We start from the raw sequence: 18,347 nt of genomic DNA, 5'->3' as shown, positions 1-18,347 counted from the left end.
CCCCTCTGATGCCCTTAAAGGGGGAGAACAATTTCAATTGTAAATTGCGTCTTCTGAGCTAGAGGTGGACTTCACTTGCCTTTAGCTCAGACTGAAAGATTTCCTGAACAGTGTCCAGTTGTGGCTGCTTCCAATAGAAAGTGGTAGGGCAGTGGGGGTATTAATATATATATATTTTTTAAACTCACCTGGCGCTGCCGGGGTCCAGCTTCTTCCACAAGCGCAGTCCAGCTCCCAGACTCCCCACCCACTCCCGACGCTGCTCTCATGCTATTACCCAGCATGATAGAAGTTATGGGATTGGTCTGATCAGGCTGGTCTGATGCTCCGCTCAGGCACAGGGAGCCTGAGTCTCTTCTCCTGGCTGTGCAACATAGCTGGGTTGGAGAAATATAAGTGTGCATGTTGGTTTGGTCATCCTAACATGGTCAGCCAAACCGACATGCACACTTACAGTGCCCATCACTCCTCGCTGCTGCTGCCCCTAGAGGATGACAATGCGCGCCCTCGATTCGGGCCACTCAGCAGACTCGGCTTAGCCAGGGATAAATAAAACGATAATAAATTGTTTTATTTTACTTGTATTCCTCATCTGCTGACTTGGCTTTTAGCAGTGGGTGACCCTCCTCTACCACTATGGAGGAGCCCCCGCTGGGTGTTTCGTTGGTCCCTGGAAGGCACAAAGGGTGAATGGCAGCATGCATGAGGAAGACTCAGTCGTGCCTTGGAGCTTCACATTTATCTGACGTTTTCCAACCCTATCAACCTTTTAGGATTATCATCTACTCTAGACATCGCCCAGATTACCTTGCCAATTTGGATTTGCTACCCCATGTGACAAAGCTTTGCTCCTGCTGCGGCACGTAGTTGGTTCACAGCTTTGTTGCAGGGTCATTATGGGAAATAAGGCCTGGAGGTTGAGAACGGGGGATCCAGGAACAAGCAATAAAGACAAAGCCACACCCGGGTAACGCCAGACACTAAGACCCTCTAGCATAAACCTAGAAAAGCTACCAATGCAACGACCTCTAAAACCAGTCTGCATAATTGACCATAACCCATAAACACAGATCCGTCCCTCCTATATTAGAGCAGTATGTAAAAGCACTGCACAATTCTAACTTGCTGTACCATGCATAGTGATAAGACAAAAAAAAATCCTCAGCCAAAGGTTGATCGGATGCAAACTCTTGTCAGGCAAACAGTGGAAGATATGGCAACAAACAGTGGAGGATATGGGTAGTCGAAGGATTACAAGGATTGCTATTGAACGTGGAGTGTGAGTTAAAATCGTCCTGAGGCGGAAAGCCGGGACTTTTATTCTAGCTATTTTGCACATTGCACTAGCGCTTTTAACATTGGCTAAATTGTTTTTTACCTGTTTTAAAATTTGTTTGCTGATTAATAGTTAGACAAATCCGAGTGCCCAAATTAGCGTTGCCACTTACTGCCTGTCACCATGATGTGCCCCTGATCTTCCCCAGTGCAGCCGAGTAAGCGCTGCCGGGTCCCCGCCATCTTGGGTGAGGGCAGGAGCAGGCGAGTGCTCAGCCCCTCCCACCATCCCGCCCCTCGCCAGTACAAAAGACCCAGCGCACATTCCCTCAGTGATTGCTATTGAACGTGGAGTGTGAGTTAAAATCGTCCTGAGGCGGAAAGCCGGGACTTTTATTCTAGCTATTTTGCACATTGCACTAGCGCTTTTAACATTGGCTAAATCGTTTTTTATCTGTTTTAAAATTTGTTTGCTGATTAATAGTTAGACAAATCCGAGTGCCCAAATTAGCGTTGCCACTTACTGCTTGTCACCATGATGTGCCCCTGATCTTCCCCAGTGCAGCCGAGTAAGCGCTGCCGGGGTCCCCGCCATCTTGGGTGAGGGCAGGAGCAGGGCGAGCAGGCGAGTGCTCAGCCCCTCCCACCCTCCCGCCCCTCGCCAGTACAAAAGACCCAGCGCACATTCCCTCAGTGATTGCTATTGAACGTGGAGTGTGAGTTAAAATCGTCCTGAGGCGGAAAGCCGGGACTTTTATTCTAGTTATTTTGCACATTGCACTAGCGCTTTTAACATTGGCTAAATCGTTTTTTATTTGTTTGCTGATTAATAGTTAGACAAATCCGAGTGCCCAAATTAGCGTTGCCACTTACTGCCTGTCACCATGATAAGCCCCTGATCTTCCCCAGTGCAGCCGAGTAAGCGCTGCCGGGGTCCCCGCCATCTTGGGTGAGGGCAGGAGTAGGGCGAGCAGGCGAGTGCTCAGCCCCTCCCACCCTCCCGCCCCTCGCCAGTACAAAATGGAGCCACCACGCCGGAAGCACAGCGGAGGGGCGCAGCGGGCGCGCCTAAGGCAAGCCCGTCTGCGCCCGTCCGCGACAGGCCGGGACCCGGGGCCATAATCCCTGTCCCACCCTCCAGCCATCCACGGCCTCTGAGCAAACGCCCCATCACCTACTCAGGGATCGAGCTAAGGAAACTCAACACCGCTTACTGTCAGAACCAAGCATCATGTGCACAACTGGAACCCTTAAGCACCTTGGGACCAGTTAGCTGTAGGAACTGCCACTGGCTGAGCAACCCCTGGCACTGCCCCACCAATCTCGCTTCCCCCAAAGTAACTCTAAAATGTATCTATCTTAACGTAAGGTCCCTCCCCAAACATGCAATCGAGGTATGGGACATTCTAGAAAATGATCAACCAGACCTAGCCTTTATCACGGAGACTTGGTTATATACCCACAATACCCCGGATATTGCCACGGCCCTCCCAGACAACTACAAAATTCTCAACCTGAATAGGAAGAAAAAGAAGGGAGGAGGGGTAGCACTGTTGTTTAAAGACTCATTTACTTGTAGACAAGAAGTGATCACTCAGGTCAGTACCCACGAAGTTATGGCATTTTCCTTATCCACTAACACCACCATCCTATTTGGTGGAGCCGTCATCTACAACCCCCCGGGCTGCACCTCAGAATTCAACACTCATCTCCTGGCACAAGTTATGCCAATCTGCCTTCAGAACAAAAATATATTACTCCTAGGGGATTTTAATATCCACTATGAGGATAGTAATAACCCCCTCACTAAACAACTAACTGAAAACATGGAGATACTGCAGCTGTCTCAGAGAATTAAGCAACCAACCCACCGGGCCGGACATACCCTCGACCTGATTTTCTCCAATATTAACCCTATCTCCATCGCAGGGATAAGACCATTACCGTGGACTGACCACTCTATGGTTGAATTTGATATTCACCTACCGGTCAAAAACGCTAGTCCCTCCTATCAGACAGAAACCCACAAAAGAAGTTATGCAAACTTCAATGTTGAAACTTTCAAGAAACACTTTGTACATCCCCCTACCGGAGAAACAAGTGTTGATGAAGCAACAGATAGACTTCAGGACCACATCGCAACGGCCCTTGAGCACTGCACTCGAAAGTGTCGAAATCCCAAACCCAGGCGTACCATGTCAGAAAAGTGGTACGGCCAGGAACTGAAATCACTAAAAAGGAAATGCACCATGCTCGAACACAAATGGAGGTTAACAAGATCCCAAGAGACTAGGTCAATTTACAAAAAAGAACTGTCACAATATACCAAAGCCATTAGGAAGGCGAAAAAGGACTACTTTTCTAATAGAATTCTAGTGAATAAAGACTCCTCTAAAGAGCTCTTTAAAATAGTTAATGAGCTTTGTAGCCCGCCCAGTTTATCATCTCATCTGATTCCCTCGCAAATCAGTTGCGACAATATGAACAACTTCTTTTGTGAAAAGATAGACAAGATCTATTCTTCCTTCCCCAATCCCGAGACGGGCTCCCCGGTGGACTACGAGCCACACCCCCCCCATGCTCACTGTACTAGCTTCGGCCCATTCTCTGAAGAGGAAGTGGGCAAAGCAATGCTCGAAATTAAATCCGGCTCCCCCTTGGACCCTTGCCCCCACCATATTTTCCGGCAACTCATTCCTTTAATTTGCCCTGCAGTAACCCTAGTGCTGAATCATTCACTAGACGCGGGAGAATTTCCATCCAGCTGGAAGAACGCCACAGTCATCCCTCTTCTAAAAAAGCAGGTCTTGATATCAACAACCCAGCCAACTATAGACCCATTTCCCAACTCCCCTATTTGTCGAAAGTCCTAGAGAAACTGGTCAACAGGCAACTGGTCAGTTTTCTCGAAACGAATAACCTCCTAGACATCACTCAAACAGGTTTTAGGGCCAACAACAGCACAGAAACAACTCTCCTGGCCGTGGTTGACAACATCAGAATGCATGTGGACCAGGGGAAAACAGTTGCCCTAATCCTGTTGGACCTCTCGGCGGCATTCGACACTGACCCACACAATCTGCTCCTGGAAACCTTAGCATCCAGGGGCATTAGGGACAGAGCATTGGGATGGCTGCGGTCTTTCCTATCGGAAAGATCACAATCGGTGCACTTGGGCAAGTTCTCATCCCCTCGCCGGATTATCAAATACGGGGTCCCGCAGGGGGCCTCGCTAAGCCCCACCCTGTTCAACGTTTTCGTGTCTTCCCTTGCTGGAATTGGCAGAAAATGGGGGGTTGAAATCTGTTCCTACGCTGATGACACCCAACTCACTGTAATTTTGGACGAGAAGGATAACCCCAAGGACAGGCTTCTAAACTGTCTCTCTGATTTGGCTGATTGGATGCACAAGCACTGCCTTAAGCTAAATGCAGACAAATCAGAGATACTACTGTTGGGAGGCCACACTCCACTATGGAATGACACCTGGTGGCCTGAAGCCCTGAAGCCCTGGGTATCCCTCCTGCCCCAGCTAGGAACCTTGGAATAACTATAGACACCTCCCTCTCCATGAAAACTCATGTAGCCACTATATGCGGCAAAGGCTTTGCAACCCTGAAAATGCTTAAAAGAGTCTTTCCATGGATTCCAATAGAGTGCAGAAGGATCCTAGTTCAGTCTCTCTTGATGAGTAGGCTGGACTATGGAAACTCCTTGCTCGTAGGCATGGCAGAGTACCTATTTACCAAACTCCAATTGGTGCAGAACGCAGCAGCCAAGGCCATTTGCATGAAAAGAAAATATGACTCGACCGCAAACTGTTTGCGTGATCTACACTGGCTGCCAATGAAGCAAAGAGCAACTTTTAAAATGTTATGTATCACTCGTAGAGCGCTGCACAAGACAGGCCCTCTCATACTGAGAAACAGGATTCATTTCTACACTCCCACCAGAAACCTCCACTCACAAATCTCGGCTCAAGCTAGCATCCCCCGGGTTAAGAGAGCCAGGATGGGTGAACGAGCCTTCTCCCACGTCGCTGCAAGGAAGTGGAACGAACTGCCTGTGGCCCTCCGACGCACAGAATGCCACCTAGCATTTAGGAAGCAACTAAAAACCTTCCTTTTTCCCCACTCCGATTAAACCACTCTACGATGCCCACTGCACCCGCACTTCAGCAATCTCAGCGCCGTGATATCCCCTTGGGATGATTGTTAGCGCTCTACAAGAAACCTAAATAAATAAATAAATAAAAACATAAACCTCACATCAGACTGCCACTCCAACATCCTATTAGCACTACCCATGCACATGAGTTAGGTAGGATGGTCACAAGACTGCCACTCACTTAAAGGAGTACTTTCATAAAGAAACTACTGCTATCCAAACCATCCGCCCACATAGGGGAACCAGATTTTGAAAAGCAAAAAACGGGAAAGGCCAGAAAAAAAGTAAGGACTAAAGCCTTTAGTCTTAGTTCTATGTATGGCTGTCCCAATTTTTGCATAGCCTTGTAAGTGTGTGTGTTGTGTGTGTGTGTGTGTGTGTGTGTGTATGTGCGTGTGTGTACACAGATCCAGCAGGTCTCAAGATGTTGGGTAACAAGGCGCTCTTTTTGCTTGGTGGTGCAATGCCACTGTATTATCTCCCAGCTTTGTGACTCATTGTAACAAACGACTTGTCAATCTCTCGAGCAGGGATTGAACTCCATGTATTACAAAAGAGGAGTTGGCAGGGCAAACACCCAACCCATTTCGATCTCCTGGAACTTGTTCACGGCTCCTCATGTGTCTCCCTCTGCTGGAAGCATGCAGCCGACCTCCTCCTGGTGCCTGAAAGAAGCAGATAATGCCCTTAAATGTTTAAGACTTTGGAGGTACCCATGGAAAAGTAAAGGATATGTTTCAATTCTGCTTTCCAGGTTGACTTGACCTTAGTCCCAAAAACTGGGACATGTATTAAGACATTTTCTTAAAGACAGGACTCTGGGACATTCCTCCTAAAACCACAACTTTCCATGGAAATCCGGGACGTCTGGTCACCCTACGTCCACATCAACTGTGATTAGGGAAAGGATCCGAACGCGTGATGGATGGATATCTTAAGCAGACCAAAGTGCACAAAGTGCCAAAAGAACAAGCATTTGCTGAAATATCTGCAGTTCTAATACCCAGAAACATAACCAAACATAAAAATTGCAAAGTAATGTATTGCATTTATAATGTGCTTCATATCGCTGAGGAGGCTACGAAATCCATTTGCGGATCGTTACCATACTGCACCATGGGGGAGTGAATATTTGAAGAGATTTGCTTTGCGATGTGGCCTATGTATGAAATATTTTGGCGTTGTGCATATGTGATCAGATTAGTGCTCTTATCTTTTTTTAGGAGACGATGTTGAGGCGTGTAATGATGAGAAGAAGTGTAAGATATGGAGTACATGCAGTGTAAATTAGTTGAATGCCGAGACTCATTGCGAAGTCTTCTATAGAATTCATCCATGGGGAGCAGACCACAGCTTACTGGTAGCCACAGTAGATGGCTCGGTGGACTAATGCATATATTCAAGGGGTCTGTGTTTGAACCAAATTAATATCTTGCAGTTGGGTATGAATAAGCATTTGTTGTTTAGTGCAGAGAGACCTCAATTGATTAACATATTACAAAAATGAAAAGTGATATAATCCCCTGGTAGGACGAGTGAGTGACCATCAGGCATATTCTGTACGCAGTCAAATTCACATCCAGATGTACTAATGCATCTCCTGGTTCGAAAACCCTACAATATGGTAATTTGAAAGATTTGTGTCAAAAAATGTTTTTTTCAAAAGCACTAATCCCTTTTAGCGATTCAGTAACATGTTATCATAATCTCTAAATGGGTTTAGGATACAGTTGGAAATTTCTATTCGGAAGGCGTCTGTTAAGGGTGTCCTTTCTAAATAGCAATTCCTTATGGAACATATTACTGATTTTGTGACCTAAATCCGGTCACAAAATATAAACATTTTACTGGCTACTGAAAAGCCGTGGTAATCTGTTTGCAAACAGGAAGGGGTCATCTAGAGACCCCTCTCCCTTGTGAATGATCCAAAAACATGTTTTTGGAGAAGGTAGTGGTCCGTGGAACTACTGCATACTCTTGAAGATTTTTTTGAATTTTTTTTTTATTTACACATATCCCGTTTTCGTATACGGAAACGGGCTACTTTTAAAAAAAGGAGTGCTTCATTTAAAAGCAATAACTGACATGGTGGTCTGCTGATCTTAGTAGGCCGGCATCCCTGTGACGGCCGTGAATCATAGTGGGTTTCAATTTGCGACTCATCTAATTAATATTCATGTAGTTGGTCGATTGCGACTGACTGGGACTTTGTATTTTGTGAAATTACCTATTATCACATAATTTGGTTTGCAAAATACCACAGGATTCGCAAAAAGTCGGTGCTCAAATTACAACCACTTTTGGAAAATCCTATCTTAGTACATCTGACCCTACATTTTTCAAGAGTTCCTCGGGAAGCGATGGAGAGTGACTACTACTACTGGATCTATAACATCTGTAAAAAAACAATTTGAGTAGTACCCTTGAGCACCAGTATGTAGCGTTGTTCAGCTTCCTGTGGCATCATCAGCGTCGTCCGCACTGGAAGTGCAGTGGGTGGTGCCTATGCACGCTGATGTTAGATCTTTCTTTCCTTGCCAGTCCGTGAAGATCCGTAAAGAGCTACAGCATAGTCAATTTTTACTAACTTTTTTCAACATTTTGTCAAAGTGTTTTAAGGTTTTTTCCTTCTGATGTGGCAGGGATGACATCAAGAAGGCAGACTTCAAACCCTGCTGTGCCTGTCACTGGTCGATGTTGATGATGGACCCGCATCCTGTGTGGCTCTGGTGCCTTGAGCACAACCACGACCCGAAGGTCTGCCCCAATTGCTGCCCCATACACCTGAAGGCCTTGGGGGGGCGATCCCTCAAGCTCCTGGTGGCTCGACGTGCGACACCATGATGATCCAGATCCTGGTTCACAGGAATGTCCCAGGAGCATTTTTTTTAAGGAGTACGAGATCCTCATCTCACTCAAAGTCGTTGGGTCATTTGGGTAAGTCACGCCACAAGAAGATGTTGAAACGTGCTTCAACTTCACCTTGTCTGTTGGCCGACGAGATAAGGGAGCATCACTCAAGGCCTGGCTCCGTGGTTAAGCCAGCATCTGGGCCGACTCAGCACCTACCTTAGTTTCCAGGAGCAGAAGTAACCCCTGCCCAATTTGAAGAATTTTATGAGGCTATGCACCTCATACTTGGGTGGCCCGGTCCCTCTGGCGTGCCTTCTGGCCCCGTGGCTTTGGGAGGGGCCCCTACTGGATTCACACCTGCAGCTCTGGTCAGGTGCCAGTCGGACCCCAAGGATCCACAGATGGATCTGGATAGGTGCCATTTGTGCAATGTTGACCTCCTCACAGCGTTGGTCCCGAGTCAGATGCTCCAGGCAGGGCCTTTCCTATTTATATCCCTAACTCTTGCACGGAGCCGGAGGGGCGTTGACCAATGCCGACTCCAGCACAGACTGGAGCCATGCCTTCTAGGCCGTATCCTGAGCCCTACCCTTATAGGCTAGGACTCGGGAGGAATGGAAGGAGGGGACTGGACCCTGAAGAGTACCAGCCATCTGAGACTAACATGGACTGGTGTGAGGATTTGATGGATGCCAGCAGGCTGGATACTTCTACATATGCTGGCATGTTTTTCCCCCCTAATGTGGCTGCGGATGATGGAGGTTCAATTGCAAATGTGGAGAGGAGGGTGGCTAAGGTCATGGACCTTAGCTTGCCCTCTGTGGCTGTCACGACTAATATCTTCACGGAAGTGCTTCAGCCAGGAGTGTCCCCCTGAGAACCCCTTCTCCCATTTTCCAAGGCACTTACTGATGTGCTGCTTGCGACCAAGTCCAAGCCCAACACAGGGGCTCCTGTTAACAGGATAATAGCCCACCACCACCTCTCTGCTCCAGGGGACCCCAAATTCCTCACATAACACCCTACCCCTGAGAACTTGGTGGTCCAAGTCTCCACTTTTCATGTAAATCCTGGCGCATTCCCAACCGCACCACCAAATCCGGAACAAATTGGCTGGACAATTTAGGCAAGAAAATATTTTCTTTCATGAGCCTGGCATTGTAGTCTGTGAACACTGCACGCTCTTTCAGACACTATTCCCACGCCCTGTGGTATATGGTTGCACAAGTGCTGCCAACGGTACTGGAGGAGGCCCAGGCTGTGGTCTCCCAAACGGTTGCCAATGGAATGGCCCCTCATCAACCCTAATTGGCTTTTCTCTTCTTTTGTGGTCAAGGAAGGGACTTTCAGCCACTTCTAGACCTGCCCACCCACCATGACTCACAAGCTTCCCAGCCTCTTTGTGGCCAAGGATGCAGTTCCTACAGACACCATGAGTCGGGTAGCCAGAGATCAGGCCAGTCCAACTCTTCCCCAGCATCCCCAGCTTCCAAACCCTTCTAGTCTGCCCTCTTACCATCATGGGCACCCAGTGGGGGGTAGGATCTGCCGTCACTTGCCTCACTGGTGATCTATAACATTAGACTGGTGGGTTTTGCAGATCATCCGAAGGGGCTACTGCCTTCCTTGTGAGACTACCACTCATGCCACCTACTTACGGCAGGATGACAGTTGATCACCTATCCCTTCACCATGAAGTAACAACTCTCTTGGCTAAGGGAGCCATAGAGAGAGTGCCTGCGCCAGAAGTAGGCTGTGGTTGATATTCCCACTACTTTCTGGTCCCCAAGAAGGATGGAGGTCTTCGCCCTATCCTCAGCCTGCACTCTCTTAATTTCTTTCTTGAGAAGAAGTTCAGAATGCCCCCTTTCGCTCAGGTCCTGTCTGCCCTGGACCCGAGAGACTGGATGGTAGCGTTGGACTTGCAGGTTACATATTTCCACATCCGTTCCTATCTGCCGCCAGATGTTATTTTCAATTCACAGGGGGTCACGAGCACTTTCAGTGTACTGTGTGCCCATTTGGCCTTACCAGCGCCCTTCGGGTGTTCACCAAGGTGATGGTGATGGTTGCAGCTCATCTGCGAATATCAGGAGTGTCAGTCTTTCCCTATCTTGACAATTGGTTATTGAAGGCTGGCTTGCCCCAGGCTGTCTCCTCCCACCTCAAGACTACGGTGGAGCTCCTGTCTTTGCTGGGGTTCACTATCATCGTGCCAATGTCACACCTGACTCCCTCTCAGACTCTCCTTTCCATCGGAGCTCTTCTGTACACAGTGCAGTTTCGGGCCTATCCTCCTGAAGGGCGAGTCCAGGAAAGTTCAGCTATGATACTGATGTTTAAGCCTCTATCCTGGATTTCGGTGAGACTGATTCTGAGGCTGCTGGGTCTCATGGCCTCCTGCATCCTGCTTGTGACGCCTGCAGAGCCCGCTGCAGAGCCTGCATATGGCTCTGCAGCGGGAACTGAAGTTCCAGTGGGTGCAGCATCAGGGGAATCTAATCGACATGGTCAAGATCTCGGCAGGAACTGCAAAAGATCTGCAGTAGTGGTTAATGAGCCACAATTGGGTCAGCGGAATCCCCTCTCTGTTCCCCAACTAGATCTGACCGTAGTGACAGACGTGTCACTCCTAGGATGGAGGGCCAACTGGGAGAGGTAGAGATCAGAGGCCACTGGTTTCCAGTGGAATCCGGACTTCACATCAATCTGTTGGGGCTCCGAGCGATAAGGCTGGGATTGAAATGCCTTTCTACCCTCCATCAATGGGAGCCTGGTACAGGTGTTCATAGACAACACCACCGACACGTGGTAGTGTAACAAACAGGGATGGGTGGTGTATTGAACCCTTTGTCAAGAGGCCATAGCTGGAACAGCAGGGCACATCCGTGGTGGTTCAATATCTAGCATGCGATGTGAACGCCAGGTAGCACAAACTTAGCCACAGATACCTAGCTGATCACAAATGGCATCTCCAACTGGAGGTAGTGCAATGTCTCTTTCAGCAGTGGGGAGAGCCTTGGTTAGATCTGTTCGCCACTGACGAAAATGCACAATGTCAGCAGTTCTACAAGCTGGAGTTTCCAAGGTGGCTCTCGCTTGGAAACGCTTCTCGTCTTGAGTGGAGCTCATGCATCCTGTACGCCTTTCTGCCCATCCTTCTCAAGAAGATCAGGTACGACTAGGCATAAGCCATCGTTGTGGCTCCAGACTGGGCACGGAGAGTCTGGACAAGGCCATTCCGGCCGTTTCCCAGGGAGGCTGGAAGGAGGTTTTGTAGTGGTGGGCTCGGTTTTGTTATTGGGGGCCTCTTTTGCAGTGGTGTTGTAATATCAGCCCCAGTAACAAAAGCAGCACGCAAGAATTTCCAGCCTTGGTGCCAGGCAGTTTTTCTTCAGGGGCTGGCCTGAGAATATTGCCACGGCTGGTTTGGGTTCCCAGTCCAGCCCGGAGTCCGGTATTCTGAGCTGTTGAGCATGGCCATTGGTCCTCCAATCAGGCTGCGCCTTCGGAAGGATCTTCTGTCACAGCAGCAGGGGAGGGTTCTTTGCCTGAAACGGTCAACACGTTCTTGCATGGAGATTGAGCGGCAAAGTTGACAGCTTTTGACCTTCCGCCCAAAGTCTGCAATGTTATTCTGGCAGCCAGGCGTCCCTCCACCAAAACGGTATATGCCTTCCATAGGGGCAAGATTGTGGCATACTGTGCAGAGAAACAAGTTGACCCTCTTTCTGCTCCCCTTTCTCAGGTTCTATTGTTTGTTTTTCCCTTATCCAGCAGGGCTCTGCTCTGGGCACTGTTAGGGGGATACAAAAAATATATGTGAGGAGGGTCAATAGGGCATATTTAACGACCAAGACCACTTACGCCCTTCTCATAACTGTCAATACACAAGGAAGTGGTCTGGTACGGAAACTGTTAGTGTGCCGTAACTGAACTAGAGCCACAAAACCATTAGTAACACTGAAAGTGATAACCCTGGTCTGGTAAATAAATTCCCATCAGCCCACCCATTTGGTGGAGTGTCGTCATGTGGGAGATGTCATCAATCCGAATCTCAGACAATGCACCTAGTAATGGTGCGGAGATGGATTATCATGATGTAAAACCAAACCACTGGGCTTCACTGGTGATGCTAATGGGGTGCAGTGCAGGTGAAAAATTAAAGTGAAAAAAGGTGAGGATAAAATTGACTCTAAGGACCAAAATTAAAGTTTAATCAGTATGGTGCTAAGGTCAATATTAAAAATGCCAAAATAGTTTGAAATAATAACTATATGTAGGCAAAGTGAGTGGAGGTCGACATGTTTCAGCTAAACTGACTATTGGTCTAAGCTTTCTTCAGGACCATTGGGAAACTGCGACTGCAAATCAAAACATAAATTTAGTAACTATGCACGCTATGTACACTGGATAGATCCTACCAGTTCCTCTGAGCCCAGATGTATACTGGAGGGAATCCAGAATCTGTAGTATCTCCCAGCATTATGTGGGAGTATGCCTCACCTCACCCGGCACCCACTCGGGAAGAAGGAGGCCCCGCTCTGTCCGTCGGTACCTCTACACTAGCGTCCGAGGGGGAGTGGAGGTCAAACAAAGTGGTTTGGTTTTACATCATGATAATCCATCTCCGCACCATTACTAGGTGCATTGTCTGAGATTCGGATTGATGACATCTCCCACATGACGACACTCCACCAAATGGGTGAGCTGGTGGGAATTTATTTACCAGACCAGGGTTATCACTTTCAGTGTTACTAATGGTTTTGTGGCTCTAGTTCAGTTACGGCACACTAACAGTTTCCGTACCAGACCACTTCCTTGTGTATTGACACTGTTAGGGGGATACCTTTCAGCTATATCTGCTTTTCTGCGGTTGCCTGACCAACTTTCCCTCTTCCAATCCCCTATTGTATATGTTCTGGAAAGGTTTGTAACATATGTTTCCTCCTTCTCCCTTCATTATGCCTCAGTGGGACCTTAATTTGTCCTGATATTTCTGATGGGCCCTTAATTTGAGCCCTTGCACAACTGTCCTCTCATGGTCCTTAAAATCAAGGCGGCCTTCCTGGTGGCAATAACATCTGCTCGGAGGGTCAGTGAGCTTCAGGCCTTGTCATCCAAGCTTCCTTTACTGAACCCAGGCAAACTGGTGCTTCATACAATGACTTCCTTCCTTCCGAAAGTGGTGAATTCATTTCAAGTTGGCCATTTTATCACCATGCCTACTTTTTACGCTCCGCCTCATCGCTACAAGGAAGAGGAGCAACTTTGCAGTCTGGATCCCAAAAAGAGTGTTGCCATTCTACCTTGAGCACACATGGGACACCCAGGTTGACGACCAACTCTTCGTGGGCTTCGTAGAAGTGAAAAAAGGGCAGGCTGTGCAGAAGCGGACCATCTCTCGATTGATCATGCCTGTATAACCACATCGATGCTGATGACTGAACCACTCCGGCATCAGCCGCGGTGGCGCTGTGCTGATGACGGAGCGGTTCCGTCATGGCCAGCCCGACACGCCTGCGCGGCGCTGATTTTGCGCCTGCGCGGCGCGTTCTATTGAGCAGGCGGGGCCATGACGGAACCGCTCCGTCATCAGCACAGCTCACCCGAGGCTGGTGACGGAGCGGTTCCGTCACCAGCATGTGAGCGCCGCGCGCCCCCCCCCCGCCCCCTTAGCGCTGCGGCGGAATAGCCGCCGCAGCGAAGGAGATAAAGATCAGCTATGCATTGGGTAAAAGGCAACCCCCTGAGGGTATTGTGTGCTCATTCCACCAGAGATAAAGCAGCAACCACAGCTTTAGTATGCAGAGTTCCAGTCCTGGACATCTGCCAAGTGGCAATATGGGCTTCCTTGCAAACGTTTACCAAGCACTGCAGTCTTGACAGTCAGGTCCGTAGGAATGGGAACTTTGCCCGTTCAGTCCTGCAGGACTTTGTTGTGTGAAATTGGTCCGCAAACCCACCTCTGGGGAAGCACTGCTTGGATATCTATTCTAAGGTAAGGAATTTGCGGGAAGAAGTTTCTAACAGATGAACAAATTACTTACCTTTGGTAACGCCTTATCTGGTTGAAACTTTATCTAGCCACGGAATCCTTACTAACCCGCCCATCCTCCCCACTCTGTGAATGGATTTCTAGGGACAGGGCTTCCCCTTTCAGGGCCCTAGTATTCCACACTAGTGGTCAGTGTTCTTTGTGACTCCACGCTTCTGGTGTGGAAAGTCGCGCAAAGTAACTGACGCTAGCGCGCTCGGGTGGCGCCTATATAGGCACTGCACACTTCACTTTCCTGCGCAGGCAACGCCATGAGGAGCAAAACAATGCCACCTACCGGTGCACAGCAGTACTGCTCAAGAAAAATTTCCAAATCTAGTCTGACGTCTGGCGATAATTCTAAGGTAAGGAATCTGGCGCTAGATAGAGTCTCTACCAGATAGGGCATTATAGAAGGTAAATAACTTGTTCGTTACAGACTACTTGCCAATGGAAAGGGACTGTGTTAATGTTGCCTGCTGCTCACTTTTCTCCTGCCTTGTTTTTTGCAGTCAGCCTTACTGTTTTGGAGATCATGTCAATCGTGGTCAGCCTCTTCCTTCTGGGAATCATCATCTCCTCTATCTTTGTATACAGGTAATTACCCCTCCACACATATCTCTGCTAAGTGATCCATGTTAATTTTTTCATACAGTGCTAGTTTTTAAACATATTTTGAGTGCTTCTTTTTGCCTAAAATGCTGCACTGAATCTCAGTTTGCTGGTAAATGGAGACCCCTGGTGCTAAAACAATTTGCCCAAGTTTTCCCAATGCAGTGAAATCAGGAAACGTAGTGCCTGTTCCAGATCTTGGTGGTTGTAATACTCTGTCACAAAAATGACGGATATCCCGTCCCCCGTATTACAAGTGCCATAGGATATAATGCACTTGTAATACGCGAAAGAATATCTGTCACGTTTGTGACGGAGTATCCCATCCGCAAAGATCTAAATCAGGCCTTTAGTTGGAATTTGAACTCGACGATCCTCATTCAACGGCTCGCAATTTGACCATATGCACTTTTACTCCAGTGGTTCATGGTTCAGAACATTCACGTGAGAGGTGTGGACCAATGCGAAAGAGAAACCTGGATTACAAAAGTTACTCACACATGGACCTGAGAGAATCGAGAATCTGGATTCTGAGACCTGATTCGCCTAACATTGAAGGCAATGGTTGTCTATTGTTCGGTTTACTTATACAAATGCCCTCTACCTTCATGAATTATAACTGAAACTTTCTTCAGGAGACATGGGTGTGTTGTTTTTCTGATTGTAAGACATCTACACAGTTACACTTATTTTAAACGTTACTCTGACGCATAGTTTGTTTCATGCAATATATTGAGTATTTCATCACATATTGTTACATTGATGTACATATCACAAGAAACATTTAATGGAATAACAGTGTAATAAACCCGGGTTAAAGTGTCCGAACTCCATCACCATCAAAAGAGAACAGTGTAAATAAAGCACACAGATGTGGAACAATCTTACCTTAACTAAGATTTTTCATTTAACACTGTGCTTGTAGCTTAATTAGTACTGGGATGTAGCGTTGACCCTCAGTGTGAAAACTGAAAGCCCCTACCTGTGGATTCAGTTTATTTCACTGCGTGTCCTTCAGCAATTATTTGGATGACACGCCCTGTATGACTAAATGTAAAATATGTAATCCATGCCTAGGCACAGCTCACCAAATTGCAGTGTAAAACTCTGTCCTGGAAATAAAGTATGCCCACCAGGGAAACTCCATGTGGCTGCAGGAGAAATTAATGAATGAAATGGCCTATTGTCAAACAACTAGATCAGACAGATCTTGGACAGAGCAATGCGTCCTGCCACCGACAGCGGCAAAGTCTTACAGAATTATATTTCCCCATGAAGGAAGGACACCACCGGACGCATGTTTCCATCCTCTAGCGCAACTGTGTCATGATAGATCCTGATACCAACGGTAGCGGATCGTGTCCGGTTGCCACTGCACTAATTCCTCCCCCAGCCAGAGGGCGGGATCCTCTGTCCCGACTGACAAGGGGAAGAGGCAAGACTTGTCCCAGTTGGCACGTAGACCCGAGACAGCAGCAAAGGAGGTGAGCAGGCGCTCAATTGCAGGCAAGAACTCAGTTATATCCCGCACATAAAGAAGCATGTCATCGACATAAAGCGAGACAGCATGCACGCAGTCTCTCAGCGGGCTCCCCCAGTCTCGTTCCTGGGTCTTCAGTTTATGCACTCGGGGCTCTACAGCTAAACCAAAAAGAAGGAGCAAGAGGGGGCAGCCCTGGCAGGTGCAACGGTCTATGAATATAGGCTGGGAGTTATACATACCTGTCTTGACTTGGGCCAGCGTTGCGGCATATAGGCGCTTGATAAGCCCCAGCATGCGAGGACACAGGCCAAATTTGAATAGCACAGTGAAGAGATAGCCCCACTCCAAGGAGCTGAAGGCTTTCTCCAGATCCAATGCCATGCAGCTGAACCGTGGCCAGGAGGGCATCGCCTGCTCCAGAACCCGGAAGAGGCGGCAGAGATTCAGTGACGTGCAGCCCGGGACAAACCCATTCTGGTCTTTTTGGACTAACTGCAGAATCACAGATGCCAGCCTTTCTGCCAGGATTTTATTGCCTGTGTTGGGCATCGCCAAGGGTCTGTAGGATCTGAAGTGGGACGGGTCGAGCCATGGGTTAGGAATGATGACAATCAATGCTTCTTGAAAGAGCTGCGGGAGGCAGGAGCAAGAGAGTGCTTCTTCATACGGGATTTGAAGGTGGGGGACCAGCAGCGTTGCATACATTCTATAAAACTCCTGGGGGAGCCCGCTAGGGCTTGGAGTTTTTTCCAGACCAGCGACCGGATTGTTTCATAGATCTCAAAGGGAGTGATTGCTGAGTAAAGTTTCAGCGCCAAGTAAGATGGGACCTGTGGCAGGTCCAAACCTAATGAGAAAGCCTAGACCGCAGAGTCGGCAACCCCTACTGCCGGCATGTAAAGACCTTCGTAGTATTGAGTGAAAGCTGTGTGGATCTCTTGCTGCGTATGCAGTTCTGTGGCTGAAGGCACAGTGAGGGATAAAATAGGGCACTGCAGTCTGTCTTGTTTACGATATCTTTTTGCCTCGTAACACGATCTCCGCTTCCACCACTTCTGTAAGACCCATTTTTATTCTTGCGATGCTCAACACGATGCAGGTTCCTCTGTCTGCATTTTTTATTGCCTATTTAATGCCAACCCATACCAAGTTATAAACATTAGGCATTAATCCTACTCCAAACTGATCAGTGGTGCATCAAACTATCAAGTTGACGAAATATTGCAAACTTTCATATGCAGTTACTGCCTAGACTCTGGCCAGTTATTCTTTTGACTCTGCATTAGTATGTGACGATTGCATGCTGTCAGATCTACCAGATTGGCTGCAGAGTTCAACTAATTGTGAGTGAATTGCCTATAATCTTAGCTATATGGTAATTTTGACTGGTGATCAGAATATGGACAATTATACGCCCTGAGAAACACATCTTGGATGTGCAGGTCTGAAGAGTGAATTGCTCAAGATATGAAGCAGTGAGTGTGCACTCCCTTTGAAACATGCTTTTACCTGCTTTCAGCGAAGGAAGGAGGTTATCCCCAGTACGGATGCTCTCAGGGAGTATGTGTAATAGCGGAAGACCTTGAGCTGCAAAGCATCAGCCTCAGCTGTGCTGTAAATTTCTGGAAAACGTGGAAATGGTAAATTTGATGTCTCTGCAGTACCTATCCGGTCGACTTTATTTCACTCATATTCTGTATGCCAGTTACTCTGCATGCATCCTATTCAAGCTGCCTCTGAACTTGAAACAACACCTATATGGCCTTAAGAATTCTTGTATCCCCATCACAGATTCGTTATCCTTGTCACAGGGTTATTCCCGTCATACCTAATTCCGTCTCCATCACTCAGTACAGCTTTGCTTAGCCTGAGCTTCCATAAAAAATATTTATCCTGAGTTCACCGTCTAAAATTCCTTAC

General features: G+C 47.8%; 1 protein-coding gene across 1 annotated transcript in view; it reads left to right on the top strand.

Moving 5' to 3' along the window:
- Positions 1 to 18,347, top strand: part of NPR1 (natriuretic peptide receptor 1) — a 790,721-nt gene that overhangs the window by 496,119 nt on the left and 276,255 nt on the right. Inside the window, exon 7 of the mRNA XM_086947572.1 lies at positions 14,845 to 14,929. Coding sequence (XP_086803698.1) covers positions 14,845 to 14,929 — 85 coding nt within the window. The remainder of the gene's footprint in view (positions 1 to 14,844; positions 14,930 to 18,347) is intronic.

Source organism: Lissotriton vulgaris, chromosome 12 (genome assembly GCF_964263255.1).
Source record: "Lissotriton vulgaris chromosome 12, aLisVul1.2, whole genome shotgun sequence".
Lineage (NCBI taxonomy): Eukaryota > Metazoa > Chordata > Amphibia > Caudata > Salamandridae > Lissotriton > Lissotriton vulgaris.
This window is presented reverse-complemented; position numbering and strand designations above follow the sequence as displayed.